The 26,327-nt window shown below is 44.1% G+C and overlaps 1 protein-coding gene across 3 annotated transcripts in view; it reads right to left on the bottom strand.

Annotated features, from left to right (window-relative positions):
* Positions 1-1,962: 1,962 nt before the first annotated feature.
* Positions 1,963-26,327, bottom strand: part of PAK3 (p21 (RAC1) activated kinase 3) — a 102,937-nt gene continuing 78,572 nt past the window's right edge. For 2 of the 3 annotated variants that reach the window (XM_026044539.1, XM_026044538.1), the window contains exons 4-15: positions 22,228-22,381; positions 20,926-20,963; positions 18,847-18,978; positions 17,557-17,719; positions 13,824-13,887; positions 10,890-10,938; positions 10,026-10,138; positions 8,953-9,070; positions 8,099-8,198; positions 7,469-7,665; positions 4,278-4,415; positions 1,963-3,749 (exon numbers count right to left, since the gene is read on the bottom strand). In XM_026044539.1, coding sequence (XP_025900324.1) covers positions 3,660-3,749; positions 4,278-4,415; positions 7,469-7,665; positions 8,099-8,198; positions 8,953-9,070; positions 10,026-10,138; positions 10,890-10,938; positions 13,824-13,887; positions 17,557-17,719; positions 18,847-18,978; positions 20,926-20,963; positions 22,228-22,381 — 1,356 coding nt within the window. In that variant the 3' untranslated portion in view covers positions 1,963-3,659. Of the gene's footprint in view, positions 3,750-4,277; positions 4,416-7,468; positions 7,666-8,098; positions 8,199-8,952; positions 9,071-10,025; positions 10,139-10,889; positions 10,939-13,823; positions 13,888-17,556; positions 17,720-18,846; positions 18,979-20,925; positions 20,964-22,227; positions 22,382-23,523; positions 23,569-26,327 lie in introns of all 3 variants that reach the window. The other variant, XM_026044540.1, reaches the window with a different exon arrangement.

Raw genomic sequence — 26,327 nt, 5'->3', positions numbered from 1 at the left:
GCTGGGCGAGGGACCGACCCCGGGAGGAGCATCCTGCCCCCGGCACCACCGCTGCAGAGCACAGCCAGGGCACAGAGTGATGAGGCAGGGCAAGGGAGGCAGCACCTTCCCCTGCAGGAACAGCACTGCTGTGGCTCCAAGCGCCAGCCAGACACGAAGCGCAGACATACACGCAACCCTTGCGCRCAGTGCCCTGCTGCCCTCCCTCGGAGCGGTGCTCCAGCCACGCCGTGTGTGGGGCCACGGGCCCGTCCAGCCGCGGGGCCAGGCCCATCACAGCTCCCAACCGCAGCCGCTCGGGCTTCACCCGTGGGCGGCCGGGCAGCATGGAGCTTGCAGCAGGTGCAGGCAACCCACAGCCGCTCAACCACAGCTGCAGGCACCTGCCTGGCACCACCACGTGTGTGGTGCCTGCCGGGAATCCATCCAGTGTCCTCTTGGGCTCCGTTAGTTTTGCACACTACCCATTTCAACAACTTATTTTGCCCACTTCTTCCTCAGTCTGGGTCTGACAGCTACGCAGCAAGCCCCACGGGCGCTTTTCCCTTCTCCCTTAAATAAGTCACCCGCTCCGCACGTCTGGCACCCCCTGCGCCAGCACCRCCGCACGGCTGCCGCTGAGCACCCACCACCTCAGCTCACCCGTGGGCTGTGTCTACACTGTGACACGGTGCAGAGGGGAGTCAGAGGCCAGCCCTGCACAGCTGGGCTTGTTTGTTCATTTGGGTTTTTTTTTAACTGTTTAAAGAATTTAAAAAGGGAAAAATCTAATTACCCAGTTTTAAAAACTTTGGAATGAATGTGTTTGAAACATATATGACACTTACCTATGCACTGGGCAACAGAAACTGCCTAATTCCTCCAAAAAAAAAAAAAATATATGCAACTACTTGTTTAATCCAGGGAAAGTATCCCAAAAAACATCCCAACATGGCTCCAGAGATTTTCTAGGTTGCATCTCCTTCCTTTCTGCAAGGGCAATGCCTATCCTAACACACTATTAGTTGATACTGCAAATAATGTACAAGACCTATCTCACAGGACTGTTCTTTTGCATTAATATTCTTCTTTTTCCAAATTTCCCTTCAAATCCAAAGGCAGCTGCCACCTGCTATKATCTAGTGACTGGGAATTTGGTGCCAGAGACCATCCCAAGCAAAGAGCAACAGGGATGCGGCTGGTTTGTTCTACCGGCTGCAGAACAGTCGGTCCCAGGTGGTCTCAGCTGGGCAATTACAGTCCACATTAAAAGCTGTCACCAGCAGAGATTATTTCTGTTGAATCCTTTTCAACATTGTAAAAAGAATTTAAAAGTATTTTTAAAAAGAAAAAAAATAGCTGTATTTGTTGATGCAAAGAAAAATAAATATACTATTTAATAAAATAAAAATTAAGGCCTCTTTTTAAAGCAGCTGTGTTTAAAAAGCCAGTGCCAACAATATTTTGCATGCTGGAGCATATGCTAATCATAAAACAAAAAAGCCACTTCTATTTGATTTCTTCTCTATTTTGTTTCAGTTTTTTTTTTTTTTTTTTGAAAAGTGGAGACAGGGAAAAATGATGAAATATTTATAGCTATAGAAAACAAACAGGGAAAAACAATAAATCAAGTAGTATAACCTGTCAGCACAAGCATTTCTATTGCATGTCCTGCAAAAGTGTGCCACAAAAAAGTGCTTTCCTTTTAAAGGACGGCTGTCTGTTCCTCTGAGGGCAGGTAAAAATAAAAGCTATCCTGGAAAACAGAAAATGTCACTTGTTTCTTCACTTCTCACATGGAATACAAACACATTTCACCCAGATTAATGCTTTACAAATCGAGGGGGCTCTGCTCAAGGATGAATCCCCGCTGCTATTACCCTCAAGAAGAGCCATCTCCCAGGTAATTTGCTGGAGCTGATGGAGAAAACTGCAGCCTCAAAAAAGAAATGGGGTTTGAGGGATGGGGAAATCAAACCTGCTTTGCTCCCGGGCACTTGGGAAAGGTTAAATCCTAGCGAGCGCAGCGCCTGGGCAGCCAATGGCCCCGGCYGGACGGGAGTGCACGGGCGAAGCAGCAGCGACAGTCACGACACCTGGACTGTAAGGAAGGAGCCAAAACCAAATTAGCTAATGGCCTTATTCAGGCASAGCCCCAGCACCCTTCATTCGTACCAGCAAAACATCAGCATCTTCAGTACCTTAGAGGCTRCTCAGCCTTTTGCAGGATCAGGCCTGAACCCAGAGGGCTGCAGCTTCCTCATGTGTGTTTGCTAGGTTAGGACAGCCATGATCCAGAAGCTGTTTTGAAGGGTTTTTTTCTTTTTTTTTTTAGAGTACCGCTACAACACAGCAAAAAATAAGCTTTTTCTGAGTGAMGTCAGGCTGCATCTCTCTCTTAAAAAGGATAAAACCCTGACAACAGCCTGTGTAACCTACCCTGCTCTGTACAGAGCAGCACTCTGCCCTTGCCAGGGCTGCTCTGCCAGCAACTCACTGCTCCCTGGAGAGCAGGAAGGCGGCCACTTTCAGAGCCCTGCGAGTTTCTGCCATCAACCCTTAGCTCTCACTTGSTGTCCAAGTGCGGTTTCTTCCAAAGTTGTTTGCTGCATGGGCTGAGCAGAGYCCAACCCTGGAAACCTCTCTGCCAGCTCAGGAGGACACTGCCTGCCCAGGCCCCCTCCTGCTGCGGCTGCAATGGAGCCACGAGCGCGAAGGGCCAGGATGGGCTCCACCCGTCCCTGCTCCTGCACGAGCCCCAGGGGGCTGATCTGAGACGGATGATTAATGGTGGCTTCAGACTGGCATCCGCAGCCACTTTGCTTCTGCTTCTGCTCCAAATGCGGCGCCYGAGGCCAAGAGGCTCCAGGATGCCCTGCAAGGTGCTGCAGGACTCGATCCCGGCCGCCTGCCATCACCCTTCACTTCCATCCAACRAGCCCTTTCCGAGCACTCCGGCTCATCGTTTTCTTCTTCCATTTTAATAAGACTCTCACCCAGGCAAACATATTACAATTAGTTACACAAACCAAACTGTCAAGAACTGAAACACTATATATTCACAGTTGAAACCCTGTATCTCAACAGGATGTTTTGTCTGCTCCACTCTTGATTCATTTTTGGCTGGAAATGCAATTCTTCTGCGGCTGGGCGTACCATGAGCGAGCAAACACCAGCGAGCGCTGTGTTCAAAAGGCGATGCAGTCTGGAGTGCGCAAATGAAGGAGGACCCTTCTCCAATTCCAAACCATACCAAAAAAAACCATTTTTGGGACTTTGCATCTTTAAGAAACAACTGACAATTTAAAAGTGAATGTACAGCTTATTCACAGGGTGAGACGGAAGGGAATCCTCCAACTGAGTTTGCTTTACCTTGGAAACGGCTGAGACAGCAAAGCAGCTTCTGTCATTACCTCTCTGTCTTAAGCCCTGTTTCATCTTAGAAATAAATTAAGGAGCCGGGAAGCAGGAAGAAGACACGTGATAAGTTTCTATTCCTCGGGGTGGGGGGGGGGACGGGGACACCGGAGAACAGTTGTTCTCCCCTCCTCCCTGCTACCACCATGACTGTGACTGTCTGTCCATCCATGTGTCCTGCAGCACAAGAGTTGAGGTTTTACAGAGTTTTTGTTCAGTCCTGCTCCGGAGGGAGCTGGCTGGGAGAAGACCAGCCTGGAGTGCTAGCGGCTGCTGTTCTTTATCGCTTCCTTTGCTGCAATGATCAGAGGAGTCAGGCTGGAGAGAGGCTTGGCTAGTTTTAAAAACGGATGCTACCCAAAGGAAAGAAAGAAAGAAACTGTTACTCTTCAGAATCACCCACTCGCAGACATAACCAATATTCCTCCTCTGGTCACCAGGAACATGCAGGAATAGGGCTGAGGTGGCCACGTACACCTTTGTGCCGGGCCCTCGCTGCAGGCAAGCGCAGCCCACAGTCCTATGGGTGCTATGCTATGGATGCTGTAAGYCCTGTGCTTATCAAGATGGCTGCGCTTGCAGGCACTCTTGTCCCGCCTGCCATCGTGGGGAGCTGCTCTCCCTGGGCCTTGCTCCCCTCAGGAAACATGGAGATGAACAAACACCGCACGCAGCCCAGACTTGTCTCCGTSGCATTAGCAATTTCATTGGGCTGCTCTCACTTGCATCTTTGAATGCAGAAGGGATCAGCCCAAGCCAGGCCCCTGCACTGGCTGCCACCACGTAAAACTGAGCAAAGACCAAAACACATCTTTTTAGCTTGAAAAGCAGCCAAACTAGAGACGAGGGCGTGACCGTGGCCCGCGTGTTTAGCCGCCTACCTGCAGCAGCTCCTTGGCAGAGCCTCGCCGGTCCACGTCCATCTCGAGGCAGCGGTTCAGGAAGTCGCGGAAGACGGCGGAGAGGCGCTCCGGGTTCTGCAGCTCCGGCGTCCCGTTGGTGGCGATGAGATACAGCGCCTGCGAACACGCAAGCCCCGGCTGCAGCGGCGCCCCRCAGCCCTCACACCAGCCCTGCTCTGCAACATCAGCTCTACCACGCAAATTTGTTTCCTTGGCAGACGGATAGGAACAATTTTTCTACCCCGACAAAAAGCCTCATCCAGACACAGCTATTCCAGCATCAAAATGATTTTGCCTCAATAGCTGATTTCATTGCCTGACCTAGTTAATATGAGCTATACCAGCAAAAGCACATTTTGCTTCTGTAAGTATTGATATGAGCTTTACAGGCTATTTTAAGGAGARAATTAGGCCCAACTCTATTACCTCAAAGGATTATTATATAAACTGCATCTCTGCAGTGCTCAGTGGTCCCTAAAGCACTGCGCTTCCACAAAACAGAGACAGGTAGTCACATTTTTTTGCTGCATTCTTGGTGACTTGATGGAAAAAGTTAAATCCAGAAGCTTATGCCACGGATAAAGAAACAAAAACACTGAGAGCTTCATATTCCGCACAGCCACGTAAGTCACAGGAGATGCTAGGAGGAAAAGGGTAAACTGGGCACAGACCTGAGCCACCTTGAGTCCTATTTTTCCAACAGTCTCCAGTTTCAGATTAGCTTAGTTTATGTGATAAAAACAAAAAACGTTTAATGGCTTAATTAGAAAGATGAGTAATTCCATCTTTATGGACTACTTTAACTTGAAAAATATGCCTAAAATATAGTTATATTAACAAGAACAGGCCTAGGACTCTTCCATCAACAAAAGGCGGCCATGGTAACAACTGCCCTGCACTCAAGTTGACCTCAACCAAGTCAAAAGTTATCCTCTTAAAGGCAGAAATTTTCCAAGCCTAACTAGGCAAATCAATTATCCAACACTAAAACCAGCAGCAGTTTGCTTCTTTATTCTACCACAACCCAAACCTCACAAAGTGAATCTCATCCTGTCCCTCCTAACCGACCTTGGCCGCCGGGCACAGCGGGGGCACAGAGCCGCTGCCACTGCATTTTGCTCGTGGCACCTGAGGCCAAGGGCCSCCCTGACGCACGGGCAAGCAGCACGGGCACCATCCCCAAAACCTGCACCCCGGCTGCATTCACTTGSCTGGGAATTTGCACCAGGGTGCACTTGCTTGCGTCTGGGAAGGAAAAACATCCCGTGCAAAGGAGTGCTGGCAGTAGCGGCAAAGGGATCATTAATTTGTTCAACRTATCAAGAAACTATAAGGAAAGCAGCATATAATTGTAGCTGCAGTCTGGGAAAGCGCCATCCCAAAGGCACCGGGGCTGCCCAGCTGCACAACAGGAGCACAACAGGAGCACTACATGGGCAGTTCAGAAGCCTGAAACCATAGATGGTCCTTGGCATCTGAAAACTGTGTTGCAGTTTTATAAAATTTGGAGGTAATARATGAAAAAGCAAACAGCAATCCTCTCTTTTTTAAATTGAAAACAAGGAGGTCCAACCTGCATTTCCGAGGATATTTCCTGCTCCAGAGATCATCCCTTGGGGTAGGCATACTCCTTGTGGAAGGAGATCACAGCGAGCGCATCCGGGGCCTCTCTCACGGCCGGGAAGCAGCCCCGGCCTCCCAGGCTGCGAGCAACAAGCCCGCTCCACAGCCAGCACACCAGCAGCCTGCTCTTAACTCCGTCATTAATGATCCTTTAATGCCTTTGTAATCTATTTATACGTTTAAACTGAAGCACCTGGATGCTTCACATTATTGTAACAATCATTCATAAAAACAAACCAGGACTCTCCTGCTTTCAGGCTCTGCAGAAATCCCTGAACACAGGCAAAATGGGACTATAAAACTCAAGAATTACTGCATTACACCAGCTAAAACCTTTTGCTGCAAAAACAGACCTTGCCTTAAGCTCTGACAGTTGGGACCTTTCCCTGGAGCCTCTGATGGGACCGTGTGCCCACGGGGGTGTTTTACCCCAATAAACCTATTTGAAGCTTCAGGCCAGGCTTCACAAGCTCCTCRCTGTTCCTAACCCAGGGGCAACCACCTCTGCAAAGCAGGAAAAGTCACTGCAGACGCTACCAGCTTCAGATCCTCGTTTTCACATGCTGCATTTTCACCTCCAAACCCTTGAAGATGCCTCTAAATTGGGAGTGTTCAAGATGGGCTCAACTCTAGCAGGATGGGAAGCACAGAATCACAGAATGGTTAAGATTGGAAGGCACCTCCAGAGATTATCTAGTCCAACCCCCGTGCTCAAACAGGAACACCTACAGCACATATGGAAAGCACGTATGGAGAAAAAGAGCCTCTATCCAATTTAATCTGGACAGGTATTTGAATGGGTGAATGCAAACAAGGATGAAAAACACTTTGCAGTAAGAAGAGACAAGCAAATCTTTGCAGGACTCAACCCAAAGCTTCCAGATGAGCCGTAAACAACATTTCAGGTTAAGGAAGCAGAACTCGAGCAGCCAGACCAGTAATTTCTGTTCTTGGCATACCCTCCTCCACAACACACAACCATTTGGTGTATGAACAGGTCATTTCATTTAAAGTACTTAGAGCAACAAGGAAAACTTCCAAAATATTAAAAATCAGTTGACTACCTGTTTAGCACAGGTATTTTTGCTACACTGCAATTTGCAGAAATTTGTTTTAGTAATATATAACTGTGGCATTACTATAACCAAGGATATTTTTTCAAAGGATCCACTGATCTGAGTTTGAAAATACTTCTTTCCATGCAGATAAGATAAAATTCTCTTCATAAAAATCCATCAACTGGAGAAACTTGTCACTGAAAAATTCTTGTCATCAGAGATAGGGCTGAAAGCAACTTCAAAAAACTACCTGAGAAATTTTAAGCATTGCTGAAGGCAAAAACGACACATTTCTGAACTAGTTGCATGTCACTTCTCTTTTGAGGCTTTCCCATTTATGCACCCAAAGCTGCAGTGCTGAAATGCTGCAAGGACATTTTTAGAAACAGCCCTTGCTGGAACTAGTCCAAGCTGACAGGATGAGGATTTTGTCTCTAAACATGGGCCAGATTAAAAAGACAGGGGGATCTTATTTGATTTGCACCTTACCCTGAGAGGATTTTCGTTAAGGTAAGGAGGTTCTCCTTCCACCATTTCTATTGCCATGATCCCGAGTGACCAGATGTCAACTTTGGGGCCGTATGCTTTCCTCGTCACCACTTCTGGTGCCATCCAGTAAGGAGTCCCCACCATTGTGCTGCGTTTACTCTGCTCAGGGGTGATCTGCGCGCAGAACCCAAAATCAGCTGCGGAGAGAACGGGGGTCATTAAAGCCAAGCTACAGCAGGAGAAACCTTCACCCTGCGTCCAAAAGCTAGTGTTGGGTCTGTCTGAAAAAGCATCCACACTGCCTATAGTTGACAGTGTAGTGGAAAATCAGTGAAATCAGCCACTTAAAAAAAATCAAGAAAAATAAAGAAATAAAGAAATTTCATGCAGTAAATACTTCACTTGAAGGTTTAAATCAAAACTCTGGGAGGGACATAAGCAACCAAAAGCCAGTCTTTACCCTTTTTTTGCCTCTCCATGTACCGACTTAGGCAGCTTGCCCGCAGCAGTGGTGAGGGCTCTATCACAGCCCCAGCCCCAGCACCCACTGGTGGGCACTCACCGGGCAGGCAGGGAGAAGCAGCCCCACAGCCTGCGCCGTGAACACGCTGCCCGGCCCAGGATACCTACTCAATTTGACAGATCCATCCATCCCGAGAAGGATGTTGTCGCTCTTGATGTCCCTGTGGATCACTTGGTTTGAATGTAGGAAATCCAGTGCTTGCAGGCACTGATACAGGAAAAAATGAACACAAGATTTCATCACACAAGAATTAAATGTCTCTAAAAGACTTCATTTCTATACAAATTGAGTAATGGCAAAATACCATGCTATCAAGAGAAATAGTTTGCTGCTTCACCAACTATTAGCATAGTAACTTTTCATATGAAGGCACATTAGCTTTTGAATGAGAAATGTCATTCATTGCTACAGACAGAATGACTGCAGTCGTAGTGAATTTGCTCTCTGCATCCATACGACAAACTAGTATTTGCCAAAAATGAAAAACTCACTTCCTTCATGAAAAGTGGATCACTTTGTTTATGACAAAGATTTTATTGTGTCTATCTCTACAGGAGATTTGAAAATAGCATTTTGGTCATTTTTCAGAAGCAAACATCAGTTTTGGATGGAATGCTATCCTTTTAAGTGGAGGACTGTGACAAATGAAAAAAAATTTCTTTGCTATTGTTATAAAATTCTGCTACAAGCATCTTGCTTTTACAGGCAAGGAATAACATACATGCATGCCCCAAGCGAATGTTTAAAGATGTTGAGAATAATAAAACTCAGAAAAAAAAAGAGGGAGTATAATAATAGAGTACAATAACAGAGGATATAGCAAGTGCAGTGATACAGGCAGACCAATTGCATCACAAAGGTAACCCAGAAATGAAGACCTGAACATGAAATCACTGTTCCTAGCACCTGTTTCCCAGTCCCATCCTATCTGGGTGACGGCGAGCGGGGGCAGCACCCTTACCTCCCTGCAGACCGCGGCTATCTGCCCTTCGTCCATGCAGGTCTCTGTAACCACGTCAGTTAAGGAGCCTCCTGCCAAATACTCCATAACTACCCAGAGTTCATCGCCCACCAAATAGCTGGAACAAGAAGACAGCAACAGAGTTGAATGTGCATGGCTAGGTTATCCTGTGAGAAAGACCACACTTGATTTTTGCTTTCTGATCATTTTTAAAGGAAGAGAGCATAAAGCGAACAGACATTGCTCCTAGGCTATACAGTCCTCAGAAAGAATCTGTGCAGTCCAAATGGGAAAGGCAGTATCAGTGGAAAACATAGATGTTACATGGCAAGCAAGTGAAAAATGCAGTTTAGTAAAGGCAAAGATAAATGTTCAGCCAGGGTGTATCACATCATTCATCATCTTAACATAGCCAGAAATGTCATCATTAACTCCAGAAACAGCAGGACAAAACTTTGCTAACTGTCCAAGGTGGGAAGTCGCATACCATTGAGCAAAGAAATTCGTCAACAGTTTGAAAAATGTTACACAAAGTGCATTCAGAAACAGAAAACAACTTAAAAATTGGTAATGATGTTTGTCTGGAAACAAGAACCTTGTCTTCCTGGCATCCACAGCAGTGGAAAATAAGGGAATATTCCAAGGGAAATAATTCCTGTGATGATTTATCAGCATTTATCAGAATATACAGAAAATATGTCCCACTAAAATATCTTGGAGAAAGTGGAGTCACAGGCATTTGTTTTAGTGAGATATGACTGATCCAGATTTTCAAAAACAGTCTTTGAACTGCATATGCAAGAAAAATTAATGCAGATAAAGAGCAACCTCCTCTTTTGTGTGTGTGTGCATATATATTATTGTATATATACAATGTATATATATATAACTTGTATATAATATATATATATATACACACACATATATGTATATATGTATATATGTATATCACAGTATATATAAAAAATAAGCAGGTCATTTATCTGCTGGAAGGCAAAGGCTCACTATTCTTCTGAGCCTTTGGCCTGCAGTGTGCAAATGAACTTACAAATGCTAACACCAGCACTACTTACCTGTCTAAATAGTTAACAATATTGGGGTTCTTATTTTCCCTCATGACCAGGATTTCATTAATAATTAATTCCTTTTTGGGTTGTTGTTGAAGATTCATTTGCTTTATGGCCACCTAAAATGACATTGAAAATCACTACTTTCATCATTGATATTTGTATCATTGATATTTGCATCACTGATATTTGTAGTGACTTCCTGAGGTAACAAACTGCACCTGAGCAGGGTGCCCCTGTCAACCAGCTTCAACATGACTAAAACAGGCAGCTGCTTCCTAAACATGATCTATCTTTACATAGTACCTGTATTACACTTCAAAGACAAAACATACTATGGAATAAAAAGTTCAAACTAGTATTACTATTCCGAATAAGATGAATTGGGACTAAAGCCGACCTCCATTAGCTAGCTGTTGCATTAATATATTCAGTAATTACAATGGAGCAAGAAGGCGTGTCTCCAAGGGGTGTTGTTTCCCTCCTTGCAGCAGCTCTTAATAAAGATAAAGTTTGCCCAGCCTCATCCCTGCTCTGCACAGGGAACCTGTGACAAGACTTCGCTTATGACAGTCTTTAGATTTAGCAATTTGCATTGATAATCAATCTATGGCCAGATCCGCAGAAAGGATTTATGCTGTAAGTTTACAGAGTTAAATTAGGCTCAAATGTACTCTGTAAGAGCCTGCCTTTATCTGCACTGGGAAAAAGCAGATAAACAATTTCTAAACCAGTATCTTTCCACTGGCAATAAAAATTAGGTAGTTCTGATCAGGCCTGAGGGCCACTGCCAGCAGAGGCTGGTTTGCAGCTAAGCCCATGTCTAGGAGGAGCCGCCTTGGCGCTCGCACGCAGGGCGGCCGCACTTACCTCCTGTCCCGTGGCGATGTCTATCGCTGTGTAAACGGTGCCCGAGGCCCTAGGGGAAAACAAGCGGCCGAGAGGTGAGGGGCAGCCCGGGCCCCACACGCGCCAACCACCCGTGCAGAGTGCCAGGCCCCAGCGGCGCAGGAGCCGAGCAAAACCCCCACACTCAACCCAAAGAGAGCGGGCAGGAGTTTCTACATTGTCTTTTTGCCACAAAAACCTGGAAAAACAACCTATTTATTTCAGTTCCTTCCATTTTCATGGCTCTTTCCCACTCTCCAGAAAACGCACCAGGCAGCCTGGCCACTCCTGGTGGCACCTTCTTACATCTCAGATATGGAACAGACGAAACAGAGCCCACATCCCAGAGCCTTTCTGGGAATTCCCTCTGAAGGGAGAAGCTGGACGCAGCCTTTGCCGCCACGCTCCTGGGAAGCCGTTTCCTCCCTGCAATGCAGCGAGAGGCTGGGAAGGCCACGCTCAGCAGCAGTGCCCTCGCTTGGAAAGCAAGGGGTCCCACGGGCTCGTGCACCCTCCTGGGGTGCCTCTTCCTCACCTTTATGCTGCCATCATCCCCAAAGGTGCGGGAGAGCCCAGGGAAGGTGGAGCCAGGGGCAGCGGGAACGCTCGCCCAGCCCTGTCGCACGCAGCACAAACACCGCGGGGCTCGGGCGCCCCGTTGCACGTGATCAGCACCCCTGCTCCCGTTCACCTCAGGCTGAAACACTTGCAAAGCGCTTGAACTAACAGGCACCGGAGAGCGCGTACCCGTGTCGGGAACAGTGTTATCATCCGGCACGCTGTGTCTTCTTTTAATATAAATGCAAATGCATTTTCCTATGACTAATTGTTGAGATTAATCCAATTTGCTTCATAAAAAGCCAAAACCATTTATTTTGAGTTGCTAACATGTGTTGTACCTCCCGAGCAAAGTCCTGTCAGGTTTTATTTAAAAACAGCTATTTAAAATCAGGACGCTTTCTGGTTTGCTCCAGGCCATCTGTGAAGAGTTTAGATAAAGGTGAACAATTTAAGTAAAGCTGTGAATTAATTGCAAGGTCTCTGTGATTCTGCATTAGGGACTTTTATTTCTAAGCAGCTGTAATTTCTGATCTGTATCTAACTTTTAAACTCTTCTGTAATATCTTGGTTCTAACACAGTTAGGCAAGTACCAGAGCCAGCAATTAGATCTGTGTCACTGTGATACAGCGCAGCACAAACTGGGGGAAAAAAAAAAAGCCAAACCCAGGCTGCTCATGGCTCCACACATTTATCTTTATAGCAGGAGCTGAGCACGGCTTGAGCTAGCACTGCCTCTTTATCAAGCACTGATTAACTAATTTTGAAACCAAGTGCTTGCCCTGACCCCATGTTACTTTCTCAGCTGCACTCTTGAAGGTAGGGCAGTATTTGACACATACTGCCACTACCTCTACTTCAAATGCGGACAGAGACTCTTCTGGCTCCTCTCTCTTGCAGCCCTCTCCCCCACTTCCCACCTTTCCTCCTGCTACTGTGTAAAATGCTAAAGAGAAAGAACATGTACCACAGGCAGCAGGGGATCAGCAGTTTTCCACATTTAGCTTAAGCAGCCAACGCACTCTGCAACTGCAAAGTCACAGCTCCAGCAGCAATAAACTGCCTTCTTTTTCTCTTTGCTGCCAACATTGTCTAATATGCTTGAATGCTCTTCAATACATTTGTAATTTGAAACATGTTCAGAGATGTGCAACAGGTTGCCTTTTCCCACAGTGCATGATTCCTGATGTGCATCCTGTGGGATGAACTCATCTGAGGGAAGTACTCTAGCGAGCGCACTCGCTGTTTGAGCATTTGTGAGGAAAAAATATTGTAATTTAGATAATGACAGAGCAAGGCCTGTGCAAACCAATGAGCTTTGCATGTATTTGAAACCCAAATGAAGGTGTGTAACAGTCTCACATTCAACTGTTCATCGCAGTAGCTACTCAGATACTGAAGACATCCCATATACTGTCCCCGGGATGATTTTTTAGAATCTGACCGCCCAGCTCTGCTAGTCAATCTGGCTGCACTGGTCAAAAGCTGGTTACACTGACACACTCCTCTACTCCAAGGGTACAGAAATCTTCATACTCTACTACAAGTGCTGCAGTTTAGAGGCCCTTTTAGGACCAGATACAATGGTCATCGTCTCCTGGTAACAGCAATAAGCTCCTTTACACATATTTATTCTGAATCTCACTATTTCAGCTAACACTTTTCTTTCGAGACACTGGCACAACCTGAGGTGTCCACTGATAAATGGCAGTAAGAATCAAAGCTCAGTGTAGAAAACAAGCTGGAGTCTGAGAGTTATACAAGGAATGGCATAGAATCATCTTACCACGAGTGCTCTATCAATTAAAATATTTCTACTATAAAGCCTTCCACAGAAAGAGCATGAGCCTGTCTGGCTTTCCTCAGCATATACCATTTGTAGGTCAGCAACACACTACCCCAAGTTCAAATCTGACAAAATAGTTAAGGCAGAAAAGTATCCACCAACATCAAAGAAGACTGCCACACGATGACAGCAGACGATGCTGGTCATGCACAAGTGGGGTTCCCTCTGGGATTACAACACAGCCCAGGAAGCTCTGACTGAGCAGGGAGTCTCTTATTTAAAATAAATGTTATTGTTAGCTGTTACTTACCCAGCATCTTTTAGGTGATAGGTTGCTCTTTTAGGCAACAAAAGTTTTCCAAGTGCTAGTAGTCTTAGCAAAGGAGACACCAACAGCAGTAGCAAGGTATCTTTGATGATTCATTTTGGCTACTACAAAAATACTGGGCAACACAAGAGAAGCTAAACCCTGGGTTCAAATGTGTTGGATCTTGCCTAACTTCACACTTGATACTACACCAGCAAGGTATCTGTCCTGTATTTTTTTGTAACTAACTGTGACTGGACTTACCCTTGGCCGATTTTTTCAAATCGAGTGTATTTCTTCTTCGGGTCTCCCACGCTCACAATGCTTCCTGCAAGAAACAAAATTAAAGAAGTTCACTTGAAAATGGAGATTCCTCCTACCCTGAGAGACCCCACTGCTCTGTATGGGCTTCTGAGCTGCTGGCTGGTTAGAGTGGCAGCTCCCAAGTGCTGGTGGCCTCCACAGAGACTGGTTTTCTACAGCCCTTTGAAGGGTACCTCGGTCTGTGAAAGTTGGCAGGAAAGCGAGAGCATGAAGAAACACTCTCAGGAGACAGATATGAACAAAGAACGAACACTAGTGCAAGGGCTTGCTGTTTAAGTGCTAACAAGAGCTGGAATAACAAAACCACTTGGTTTTTTCCTTCCAAATAAATACTCTGCAGACTCACACAGAGTCTTTAACACTTTCAATGATTAAATGTAGCAGTAAAGTGTTTCCAGGGAGGGATCTTGTCAACTTTTCAGCAGTTGCCCAAAAGAATGGCTTTGCCTTTTGGAGTGGAGCAGCCAACATCATAATTAACTATGGGGTTTTAAGAATTATGACCCTTACACTTCACTACAGAGGCCAAGGTATGAAGACGACCTTGCTTGTGTCACTTGAAGTCCCACACCACAGAAGAGCTGCAGTCTACACATACTGACGCCCACACCCCAAAGGAACCTGTGAGGGGTAGCGGGAACAGCAACACCCTGCAAGGAACGACTTTTATAGAGACTGCTGCACAATACGAAGCCGACAACCTCCCTGTGAGGCGCAGGCCAGGCCAGATGGGCTGCTGCCACCTCCCGGCGGCTCCTCGCTGCAGCACCGGGCACCGGCCGGCTCCTTGGGCACAGCCCTGCACAGGGCACTGCACAGGGCACCGCACAGGGCACGGCACGTGCCCGTCCCAGGCGGGTTTGCAGCGCACAGGCCGCTCAGGGTTAAACCAGAGCACACAGAGCGGGCAGCCGCGTACGCGCTCTGAGGCATAGGCAGCCTGAACGGGAAGGAAGGGAGGCCCTGATTAGGACAGTCTGCTTGTACGAGATGGAAAAGCCAAAATCTGATAAACAAATCCGACAGAATAATTAAAAAACAATATTGTTTTTTCTGGTCCACTAGTTTCCTAGATAAAATACAAACAAGGAGGAGAAGCAAAAGCTGATGGGTTAATGGCAATGCAAATGCCTTCTAAAGATTTAGCTTAGAACACACATCACTGAAATCCTGAGAGCAGATTAGCTTCGGAGCAAAAACACCCAATGTGCGACTGCACATTTTGTCTGAGTGATCTGGCAACATTCCTCCATCACAAATAAAAACACAAAACCTATCTATTCACCAGTGCTTTCAAATCAAAACTATGTGATGTGCCTCTCACTGCAAGTATCAACCTACACGTTTCTCTCTTCTGTCTAGGCCATATCTCTGGATGCTTTTAGCATCCAAACGGGCATGTGGCGGGATGCACAGTTAGAAACCCAGCCTGCCAATGCAGCAAGAAGAGGCATCAATCCCATCTGGTCCAGTCCTGCTGAGGCTTTTGCTGGCCACGGCCAGGGTGCTAACTGGGAGCTGCAGGGGAAGAGGTTTCTGTCTGTTTTCCCTCAGAGGGACCTTGCAGGCTGAGGAAGCCAACGCAGCATGAAGTGATCCTGCCCGGACATCCCAACCTGTGAGAATTATCCCAATGGCACTGGTCGGAGTCCAAGCCAAAGCCAAGACGCTCTTTGGGAGCCAGTAACTTTTTCTATTTTGCTCCAGTCAAGGGATGAGAGTAGCCAGCAAAGGTTGTAGTTGCTGCTTAGCAGCAAAACTTCTTGAAGATACAAAGTAGGAACTCATTGACATGTGTAACGGAAGAAGAGCTTGCTGTCTACTTCACTGAACTAGTTCTTCTGTATAAAATAATCTTGCAGAGAAGAACGTGACCAGAGGAATCTGGTCCTTTAAACCAAGTGAAAGCCAAGGATGTGACTGGGAGGAAGCTCGTGCGGATGGAGGCTCACACTGCTGCACTTCATGGTCCTCAGCCCATCTCTGCAGCACTGAACCAAGTCCTGCCGTCATCCCAGGCTGGGTGGCAGGGAAAATCCCGTGTTGTCACTGCCTGCCTAGGTGCTATTTTCAGTTAGTTAATGGCATGATGTTTCTACCAGGACAAATATCAGAAGTTCATGGAAGCACATGTTAGAAAAGAATAGAGAAAAAGAGACTCAACTACAAATATTTTTAGTATGATTCCAAAAATGCCACTGATTTTGCAGTGCAGATTTCAGATCTTGAGTAGCTACTTTTGCAGGTCAGTTGCCTGTGGCTGTTTTCTTGTGCACATCAAATGCGACAGAATTGAAACCAATAGCCTGGGCTGTGGTCGCAGTTCAGAAAAGCACTTCCCATTCTGGACAAAAGATAAACACATCAACTCTTTTGACATCTTTAGCACTTTCCTTTATCAAGTCCTAAAGTCCTAAATATCAAGTACTTAAGAAAGCAGATCTGGGCCATTTATGTCTTATAATTACAGTGGAACATATTCAAGGTTTCATTACAGGCAGAATTTCATTTGATCTTATCTCAAAACTACAGTTTTTACTCCCTAGTAAAACTTGTAATGAAAGTGGCTCTAAAAAGGCAGAAGTTATTTCAAGTAGAAAAGAGTTATGAAAGCAATTTAAGATAAAAGACGAAAGGGAATGTCTTCCTAAAAGTAGAAGAAAACCAACTGTGGAAGAACTAGGAAAGGTGGAGAAGTCATCTAAATGACTAAATAAATAAAAAAGCACATGTGCTTAAATATAATTAGCCCAGGACTATAATAAAAGGGCATTATCCAGTTTTTGGATGGCTTTGTGGAAGTATAAGATGATTTTCAGTATCTATGATGCAATTTGCCAAAGCCAGACCTTCAGATCTGGCTCACAGAGTACAAAAATCTTAAGAGAGAATACATATAAGACCTGCAACATTCAAAGATAAAACTTGTGATATGGCTCAGTCCTAATCTGAGCTACACAGAAGCTCAAAAAAATAACATATATTCTTATGTTCATGTATGCAGTATACCTGCAAATTTCACGTTAAGAAACCCCTCTCAAACACTTAACCTCAGCTGAAGGAACTCTAATTCCTCTCTTTATAAGGTGACACACAGGTGACACCAGCTCGGGAATAAATGCATTAATGGATTTCATCTTCTCTAAAGAAAAACTCTTAAAACTCTACACAAGCACCTGCAGTCTCACATCTGAGGCTGCAGTGCCTGCAGTCACACAAGCCAGCAGTGATGGGGCAGTTACAGCAGAGGTTAGTTCAGCACAGGAATGACAGATCAACAACAGTAGTAATTGTACTTTGGCTCTGATGACTGATGAGAAGTTAGAGCCTAAGCAGAATTTAGGAAACCAAATACTCTGTTGAATTTGGGCCTCAACAGAAGGGAGCTCAGTAGGCCGTTCACCAAGGCACAGCCTTCTACTCAACCAGAAAAAAATCTCCTCTTTGGCCTTCAGCACAGAATGCAGCTCAGACAAATATGACCCAGCCACAAATGCCCTCAGAGGCAGAAGGGCTGCCCAGTGCTCTCTCTTCTTCCAAGCACAGTAGCAGTTTGGATATGGAGTTGTTGGTGCCCTGTGACATTGAAATGAGGATAAACATTCGGTACACGTAGTCCTAAGACACCTCCACACCACACTATCTTACCAAACGAGGCATACTGGATACTTACTCAACTTCTCTAGGATCTCCTCATCTGTCATCTTGGACTTTTTTCGCTGCCGGTCCGTATTTCTGTATAAAGTGTTTGTGTTCGAGTTTTCAGGCTGGGGGGTGGTGGCTTCTTTAGCTGGTGCTGGTGCCGCAACAGGTTCAATTACAGAGCGTGTGTAGATCTGAGACAGGAAATTATTTTGCGTCAGAAAAGCAGTCTGCAGAGATACCCCTGAGATTGTATTTCAAACACAAATTTTTATGATACTGTTTGCCTAAAAATCACACTATAAACAAATGAAGTCCAAATTCTGTTTCTTGGTTATACAGTACTCTCAACATACTTGTTTTCACTGTCCCACTGCTCAAACTGTATTGAGCAAAAATGAAGACCAGTTTTATACATACACATGTCCAGTTTATTTTCAGTTTTCATTGCTCTAGATTTTCTGAAAGATGACTGAGAGGATGAACTTACTGCGCGTCATGGATTCAGGAGCAAATCTGTTCAGGGCCTGGCAGCCTTGACTCCTGGCTCATCTGTTTTCACATGTAATAAAAGGACGCCTTAGATGGAACTTTGTTAAAAATTCCATGGATGGCACCAGTGACTGCTCACCCTGCAGAGGCTCTGAGCCTTTGCAGACCAAGCAAAACAAATGCGCAATAAAACTCATTTTAGCCATTAATACACGTCTTAACTTTCCCTGCATAAACGCAGCGACGGTATCTCTTTACTGATCGTAACTCTTGAACTGACTTTTCACCACTGTTTCAGACTTTAGGGAGCAGCATTAGAAACTGGGAACTTCATGCCAGTGTTTCAGCGGACACCTGGGTTCTTCTCACCAAACTAAGTCTATTTCGGTCTAGAAAAGATAGGAGTATGCTGTATATTCAGGTAATAATCAGCTCCTCCTACAATGAGTGGAGGAAGACAGGTACCTCCAGGTGACAGTTTCTCCTGCATATGAACTGCCTCTCATGGCCTGTCTCCACCAACAACTGGGGGGGTCTACACTGATTCTTCAAAGTTGCTCACTTTTACACCAGTAGTGCGAGTACCAGGATAAACAATGCTATCCTTATCTGACACTAAAATAAAATTCAGAGTTCTTATCTTGGGAAATCGAGAATTAAGCAAGAAACAAAGCAAGTTTTCCTGGCATTAGTGGCCTGGGTGAAGCAATAACCCATGGTAGGCTTCCAGCTCTCAAGACCTTCATCCAAACCCAGCATGTGTTGCCTGATTGGAAACACTCAGCTCTGAATTATACAATAAAAATTCCCAACCAAAGCTGGGACTCACTGATTTTGTATGCTCAGGCCGTGGTGCAATAACAGGTGGAGGTTCGTTGTCATCTTCTTCTTCTTCATCCTCTTCATCCTCTTCTTCAGAAACAGGGGGAGCTAGTGGGGGCTCTGATGCCGTCTTTGTGCTCTGTGGAGAGGAAAGCATGAGTGATAATTTCTGTGTTTGGCACCTGAAAGGTTTGGTAATTACACATGACTTAGTCCATTTGGGGGTGACAAACCAACCTATGCTTTCCTAAAGTCTAGAGGCCTCAGTTGTAGGTTACACATGGCAAACTAAAATTTTACAGTTATGAATTACCATGCGGTTTGGTTAATCCATCTCTGTGTTTTTCATTTTTGCTCTTTATTTATTTACAGTAAACTACAGTTTAGTAAACTACAGTGAGCTACTGAACTGTGCCATATAAACACGGCTGAAGCACTAAATTAAATAGAAACAACTACATTGTTTCTTTCCATGCTCAGTCAGAGACTAAATTAATGAAGACTAATACTTGAATATATCTTTAGAAATGCCACGTAGTTTCTGGTAAATGGCTTTGGCATTTTGTTTGCAGGAACGGTAACAGTTAATTACACTACCAGGTGTCTTCTGGCTAAGTTAATTAACACACTTCAAAGCACAAAGCCTCCTTCACTGTCTTACTGGGAATTTGGTTTTGAAGACGAGGGCTATTTGTTTCTGTATTATTTTCCCCTTGGGGTAATCCTATTGCATATTTGCACAGTGCTGAATTTCCCTGTTTAGCAGCTCCTTTTCCACCACTATCCTCATCCTGCCCTAATCACAAGCTAACACCTGGATATTTCTGCAATTGCTTTGGCTTTTATTGCACCGGCACCAGCACGCGAGTGCCCCTGACTGCAGGGAAGGTGCAGGTCCCGCCGGAGCGCGCGTGGCTGCAGCAGCAGCTCAATTTAAGTGGCTCAAATGTGCTGCTCTACACATTTGTACCGCTTTGGGATCATCTTTAAAACAGCATCACTTAGGGCAGTGCAGGAAGGGCCACTGGGGATGGGTAGGAAGAGGACTAATCTTCCCCGCATGTCTTCTTGATGAGATCACTGCATTGCTGCTTTAATTCCCCTGTACTTCAACACACTGGTGGATACATCCAACTGCACCTTTTCCAGAAGGATCAGCTCTATTGCTTCACTTTTAAGGGCAATGGGTAAAACCAGCTGCTAAGAGGGCCAAAGCAGAGAATGATACACAAGCTATTCTAAGCATCCCAACAGTCTCGTTGCTGGTTGTGTCTATAAGAACAAAATCCCACAGCAACTGCCAGTGTCTCCATCTCTGCTGGAAATGGCTATTTGAAAGGCCTCACTATGCTCCAGTGAAATTCAAACTCCTCTTAAAAGTCTGTTTTATTAAGGGTAATGGAAGTAGCATCAATTTAAAATTGCAAGTGCGACTATTCCATGGTGATTTTCATTTCATTATATACACTCTCCACTGTGTAATCAAAAACCTAAAATTAAGTTGCTTAACCCTCGAAAATAAAGGCCAAATCCCCATTCAATCATTTGCTATTTAATGCACTAACATTAACACTGATAAATTCGGTCAGTATTAATGAGGATGTCATGAGCACATCTTTGAGATTTCTATGGCAATTCAGTATTAATTAGAGTGGATCATTACTTAAAAATTTGTTTCAGTGGCTTTAGTGAGTTACATATCAATTATAACCTTATTTGGATTCAGCTACATATCCAGCTGTACTGAAGAAAAAGCATAAAAGTTAACAGAAATGGATTTTAAGTTGTTAAAACTATATAAAAAGAGCCTAATTAGACAGTACAGCTTACTGTTGCAAATTACATAGTCCACCACGGCTAAGAACAGAGTTATCTTCATCTGCAGATCCTGAATTTCATCTGTTTTTAAAAGTTTTTATATAGAAAATTAGAAAACAGCCAGTGATTCCTTTCCTGCTGTCACAACAAGGCTAAGAAGAACTTTCCCTCAGCCTAAGAGGTTGGCATCTTTCACACAATTCCAAGCCAAGAGCCTGCACTGGGGTCCTTGAGCACTACAGAGGTGCAGGTTTGCTGTCACACTCACCGAAGGATGGGCTGCGATGTATCCATGGGCGCTCTTATCTGCAACAGGCAAGGAAAAGGAACCAGACGCTTGTTACAACAGGGCCTGTCGTGAGGAATCCCACAGAGCAAGCGAATCCCAACTGACATCATTTTTCTTTCATATCCCTTCAGTGGAAACAGTTATTTAACATAGCAAGCAAGAGGACAGTATGAAACTGCTACTCCTTTTCTACAGTTTCTTGCAGCAATTGTTTGCTCAGTCTTGCCAGCAAATAAAATGCAAGAAAAAAATGGTCAAGAAAATGCAAGTTGCTCTTTAACATCCAACACTTCTGCCCAAACGCTATGGCAGCTTTTAATATTCCCTCATTAACTGCCTGCCCTGATCCTCCCTAGTTTGCTAAAAACACTTCTCCACGAAAGCTTCCTCAGGACTGCCCTCAGCTGTGACACTGCACAGCCACAACGCCACGAGGATGTTACACCTTCTTCCTTCTTAGGCTGGGCAGGAATACATCCATTTCACCAACTTTTGGTAACACAAATGTTGAGTTCAGCAACACACACTCAACTCATTTGAGCTTTGCATTTCATCACAAAGTGAACTGACATTTGGGTGGATATACTTGCTTTCTTACTTTTGCAATGCTCCGCTATGGTTTTGCATACTGTCCACAACCAAAAGAAAAATTACAGCAACATCACATCCCTAGGCTCTTCAGTGGTAATTCTCGGATCATGAGGAACTTCACAGCATGAATGTGTTATGGAGGTTACTCTGGGCATTGCCACCCTTCTTATTTGCTGTGGTCAAATCCCTCTTCAGGACACCATGACAGCAGCTGTTTTGTATTGATTTGTGCATTTATGCATAGAAAACTAATTATACCTACAACTGATGTACAAAATTCTTTGAAAATTCTTCTCAATCTAAAAGTAGTTGAGGCTGTAATCAATTGCTTTTAGGATCCAAGAGCTACTCATACAATGGACAAAAACATATACCTTTTATCTCAATCTGAACACTGAAGCAACGAGGATGCAAAGAAGCAGCAAAAGGAAAGCAAATATTATTTTTGACTATTTATACCTATAGTTTCTGTATAAAAATGGCAGTGACTGTCTCATCTAGCATCTCATCTATCTCTGAAAACAACTGATAAAAACACATTTTGGGGACTAACTCATTTCAATAGTGTTCAATCTTTGTCTCTGAGTGCAATTTTTTTCTCAAGTTGTTTCTGACACTGAAATTCCCTGAGCTTCAGCTTGCCTCCTTTGGGGCCCGACACTCCCTTTTCGCAGAGAGATGTCCACTTACCTCCTGAAGTAAAGCTCATGTATTTCTGGTTGTTAACTGTTTCTTTGGAATCGTAAAATTTGAGGACATCTAGAACTGCTTGTGGGTTCTTTTTCTGCTCTAGTTTTGTTATGTTGGAGGTCTGTAGTAGCCTGGCCCACTGCTCTGGAATGCCCTGCAGATGTCAAGAGGAAAAAATACTAATTTAGATCATCCAAAAGTCAGAGTACTACAGTTCTTTACCAAGATCCCATGCTACCTGTAAGATTACTTTCAGAATTTTTGATTGACATTTTATATTTAAAATTAGAAGCTTATACAGTAGATGCAATCATTCTCTTCTCTATCAAAATATAGAGCTAAAACCAGGATCCAACTTTAAAAAGAAAAGAAAGTTATGACTGTGACAGGAAAAAAAGTGCATGAAACTCATCTTTAAATCAACTCTGCTTTTCCATGGAATAATGATTTAAGGCTTAGCTTGTTTTCCTGGTGATTCAGTGCAGACATAACAAGACTACTCTAGATTTGTGGACAATACAGTATATTTTAGGAGCTTTAGACTGGATTTTTAATGCTTAATAGTGCAAATACACATTGCTGAAGTGATTACTGCTCTCCGATTAGAAGGTAAATCCCACCCTGATACACTTATTTTCAGCATATCAGGGGAGCACTGAGGAGTTAAGAATCTGCATTTAAACTCAACTGTAGCACTTAGCTGTAATGCAGCTGCTGCTGAGGATGCCTTGGTTTAGAGCTCTGGCAGCTCTCTATATTCTCTGTTGCAAATATATGGAAACCAAGGAGTCAGAAAAGGGATGGACAGTGCCAAGGCCTTGCACCAATTCTCAAACACGTTAAAAGTGAGGGTGGCATCTGAAAATGGGTCCAGTTGCTGAAAGCTGCAACTCTAGGTTGAAATTATTTTGATGAGAATTGCTTTAAATATCCAGTATAATTTCCTAAATCTGAGAGCCTGTAATTTTCCCCATTTACTGCAAAACCAACATCTATCAGTGAATCATAGGGCTTTGGGAATAATAATAATAAAAAAAAAAAAAAGCTACACCTGAAGTGCATTTATGCTTACCCTTGGCGCCACCCAAATCTAGATAAATATTTTAATATGGCCTTTTCCTAAGAAGCTCTCAGCAAAACAATGTGTGACATGGGCCTCCAGAGTTTCAGATTAATGAAAAAAAGTGGGATAAGCCAAGCAACAAATCTACTGCACACACATCAACCTGCTGCTGCAGTGCTATGACATCTCAAAGAAGCACTTTGATGCAAGCTTCTTTTGGGCCTGTGACGCACCTCTGGAAGCTTCCCTGTGCACATCTGTGAGCCATAGAGATCTGGCTGTAATGGACGTAAATAAAGAAAGAAAAGAAAGTTAAAACAGAATGCGGGACAACTTAGAAGGTGGTAGGAAGTGAAACCAATGGGCCAAAATGGGGAAACCCCCATCTAAAATGGGAGTTATGAGGTAGGTACACCAAACAGATCAGGTGCTGGACAGGCTACAGGGAGGTAGGTTTAGGATAGACAGAAAAATCACAACTGGTTCAAAGTTTGGAAGCATCATTTCCCCCTCCTTTCTTTTTAAAACAGATTTTCTCTCCCCTACAAAAAAATACATTACTGAGGTTTAACAGCGAGTGATTGGAAAAACTGTGATTACTCTTTTGAGTTAAAAAAAATAATAATAAAAGGAAATATTTGGACTTCAACTGTTTCAACTAGTTTTTGAAGTCAAGCTAGCGGTTTTGAATGGTCCTACACAAATTCGTCCAGTGGTTCTCCATCCCTCAGATGACAACTGACTAGTGCACAAGTTTACAAAGTGCAATGGAGAAAGCAGCTGTTAAGCTCAGGTTTCAACTCTGGAGCCTGTGCGTTGCTATAATCCAAATAATCTACACGTGCCAGACTGAAAACCAGGACAACTCTAAAGAGATGCTTGCTTAGATTAAAAATGTAAAACTTCTCTGGACTTGTAATACCCACCACTTTCTCCCACTTGCTATTGTCAGAACATGTAAACTTTCAAAGTTTGGTGAGTAACCAGTTTTTTTTTCTAGGTTGGGGGTCAGGTAGCTGTTTCAAAAATGCATGCACTGCAAAATCCAGTGCAAACCACACCTTTTCCTCCATTCAGAAAATGCAACTGTTTCTTCAAAATAAATCCCCATTAAGCCCTAGAAGCATGCTCCCACCTGACAGTTTCCAAATCATTTTATTTTGCACTTTAAGTCCTACTTTATGGCAAGTGTGGTTGCTCCAAGCAGACTGAAATGGAGATATAACATAATGTTCATGAGTAACAACACACTTTGGTGCTGAAAACCAAGTGTCAAAAGCCCATGCAGGTTTTCCCAACTCTGTTTTTGAGATGCAACCAAAAGCAAATCAAGTCATACAGCCAAGGGGATGATCATTAGGCATCAGAAAACTGTTCAGTGCACTGCAATGCAGCAAAGGAGATGCTATTGACATGACAACTGTAATTATTTGGAAAAAAAAATAGCTATTTGCACATTTATTACACATTCCCATGGCACTTCCAAACTTTCAAAGGAAACAGACAGTGTGATCACTAGACAGTGGGAATATTTTTAAATGGTGGCTAGTGGTAGTCCCTTCAGCAAAGGTACTTACCACATGACAGCCTGGCTGACACAGAAGCTGTATCCAGGTTGGGACAAATCAGAGGTGCTGAACGTAACACAATCCTTGTGGCTGGGGATTACTCGGGGGCTGATGGCTAGTCCTTAAAAGTGCAAAATCCCATCGGTCTGGCCAACATTTTGCTCCGCTGAGGCCTGCAAGTCAAGCCGTGTGCTACCAACTTGCGTGGGGCCACCCGGCCCTGGGGCTGCTCTAGGTTTCCCACTCCGCAGCGCTGCCCTCCCAGTTTTAGGAAGGAGCACGCTTGCAGCAACAACTACCAGCTCATTTTCACTGACAAAGGGAGAAATGTATTAAAAAGCAATTGCTGCTACAGGAGTTAAGCTACATAAACTCAGCCAAGAACAAGTCTTGCATTCTGCAGAAGGCTGGGCCCTGGGTATGCAGCATCTAACACAAAAATCAAAAAAAGTCTGATGCTATTAACTGTTTTGACATAGTAGTTTATAAAAGTTATAATTAATCTTGGAAGAACTAGTGTTCTTCCACTAGTGTTCAGAACTGAAATGTATTGACCGCTGCTTCCCTCCTTTCTGCTCCAACTAATGGGGATACCAAATTAACTGGGACTGTTGTCACCAACTGCCAAAGACCTGCTTGTGCCCCATCTTTGTTTGAGCAGAACTGGAAGAAAAGGGTTTGAAGTGAAGGCAGAGATCAAGGTAGAAGGTTGAAAAGCAGGAAGAACACAGAAAAGGATGAATAATAAATGACGGTGCAATGGATAGAGCAGTGAAACACGGTAGGATGAAAGGAAGTAAGGGATACAAATAGAAAGGAGTAACTTTTTTTTAAAGTAATAGGAAAAAATTGTGCTAGTAAGAAAATTAAAATTGGACAATGAAGCAGTTACAGGGAGAGACAGAAGAAAAAGGAGTAGAAACTAGGATAGTACAGAAGAAAATTAGAAAGTTCTGAAGTAGCAGATTTATGAATGTTTTCTGAACAAAGATGAGCATATCTGGACATTTTAAATGACCATTTAATCAAGCCTCAGAGTTCAGCACTAAATATGTTTTAAAGGTAGATTTAAAAAAGAAGTGCTGTCTATTTTTTTAAAAAACTAATTAATCTAAGTACAACTTTATTTTCTAAATGTTTCGATTTCAGTTCTCCTTAGAAGACATGCTACCATCAAACAAGTGGGTTTTTTTTTTTTTGCTTATATTATGATAACTCCTACTGCTATAACTCCTATACTAAGTTTTACAGCTTTTTAAAACTTTTTGAGAAGAAAAAAGTAGCACTCAATGGGAAAATGAGGAAAAAATAACACGTGGGGTTCAAATTCTGGAAACTGCTCCTCTGTCCAAGAATCTGATTTGTCCCATCCGGGCCATTGGGTTTATGCAGCCGGTTGACGCTAGCACACACAACAGTCTGACGTACGATGGTAACACAGTCTGACCACTTAGCTCACAGGGTCCTGG

Source organism: Nothoprocta perdicaria, unplaced genomic scaffold, assembly GCF_003342845.1.
Source record: "Nothoprocta perdicaria isolate Ctin4 unplaced genomic scaffold, notPer1 scaffold_370, whole genome shotgun sequence".
Lineage (NCBI taxonomy): Eukaryota > Metazoa > Chordata > Aves > Tinamiformes > Tinamidae > Nothoprocta > Nothoprocta perdicaria.
The sequence above is the reverse complement of the archived record's forward strand: the minus strand, read 5'-3'. Positions and strand labels throughout refer to the sequence as shown.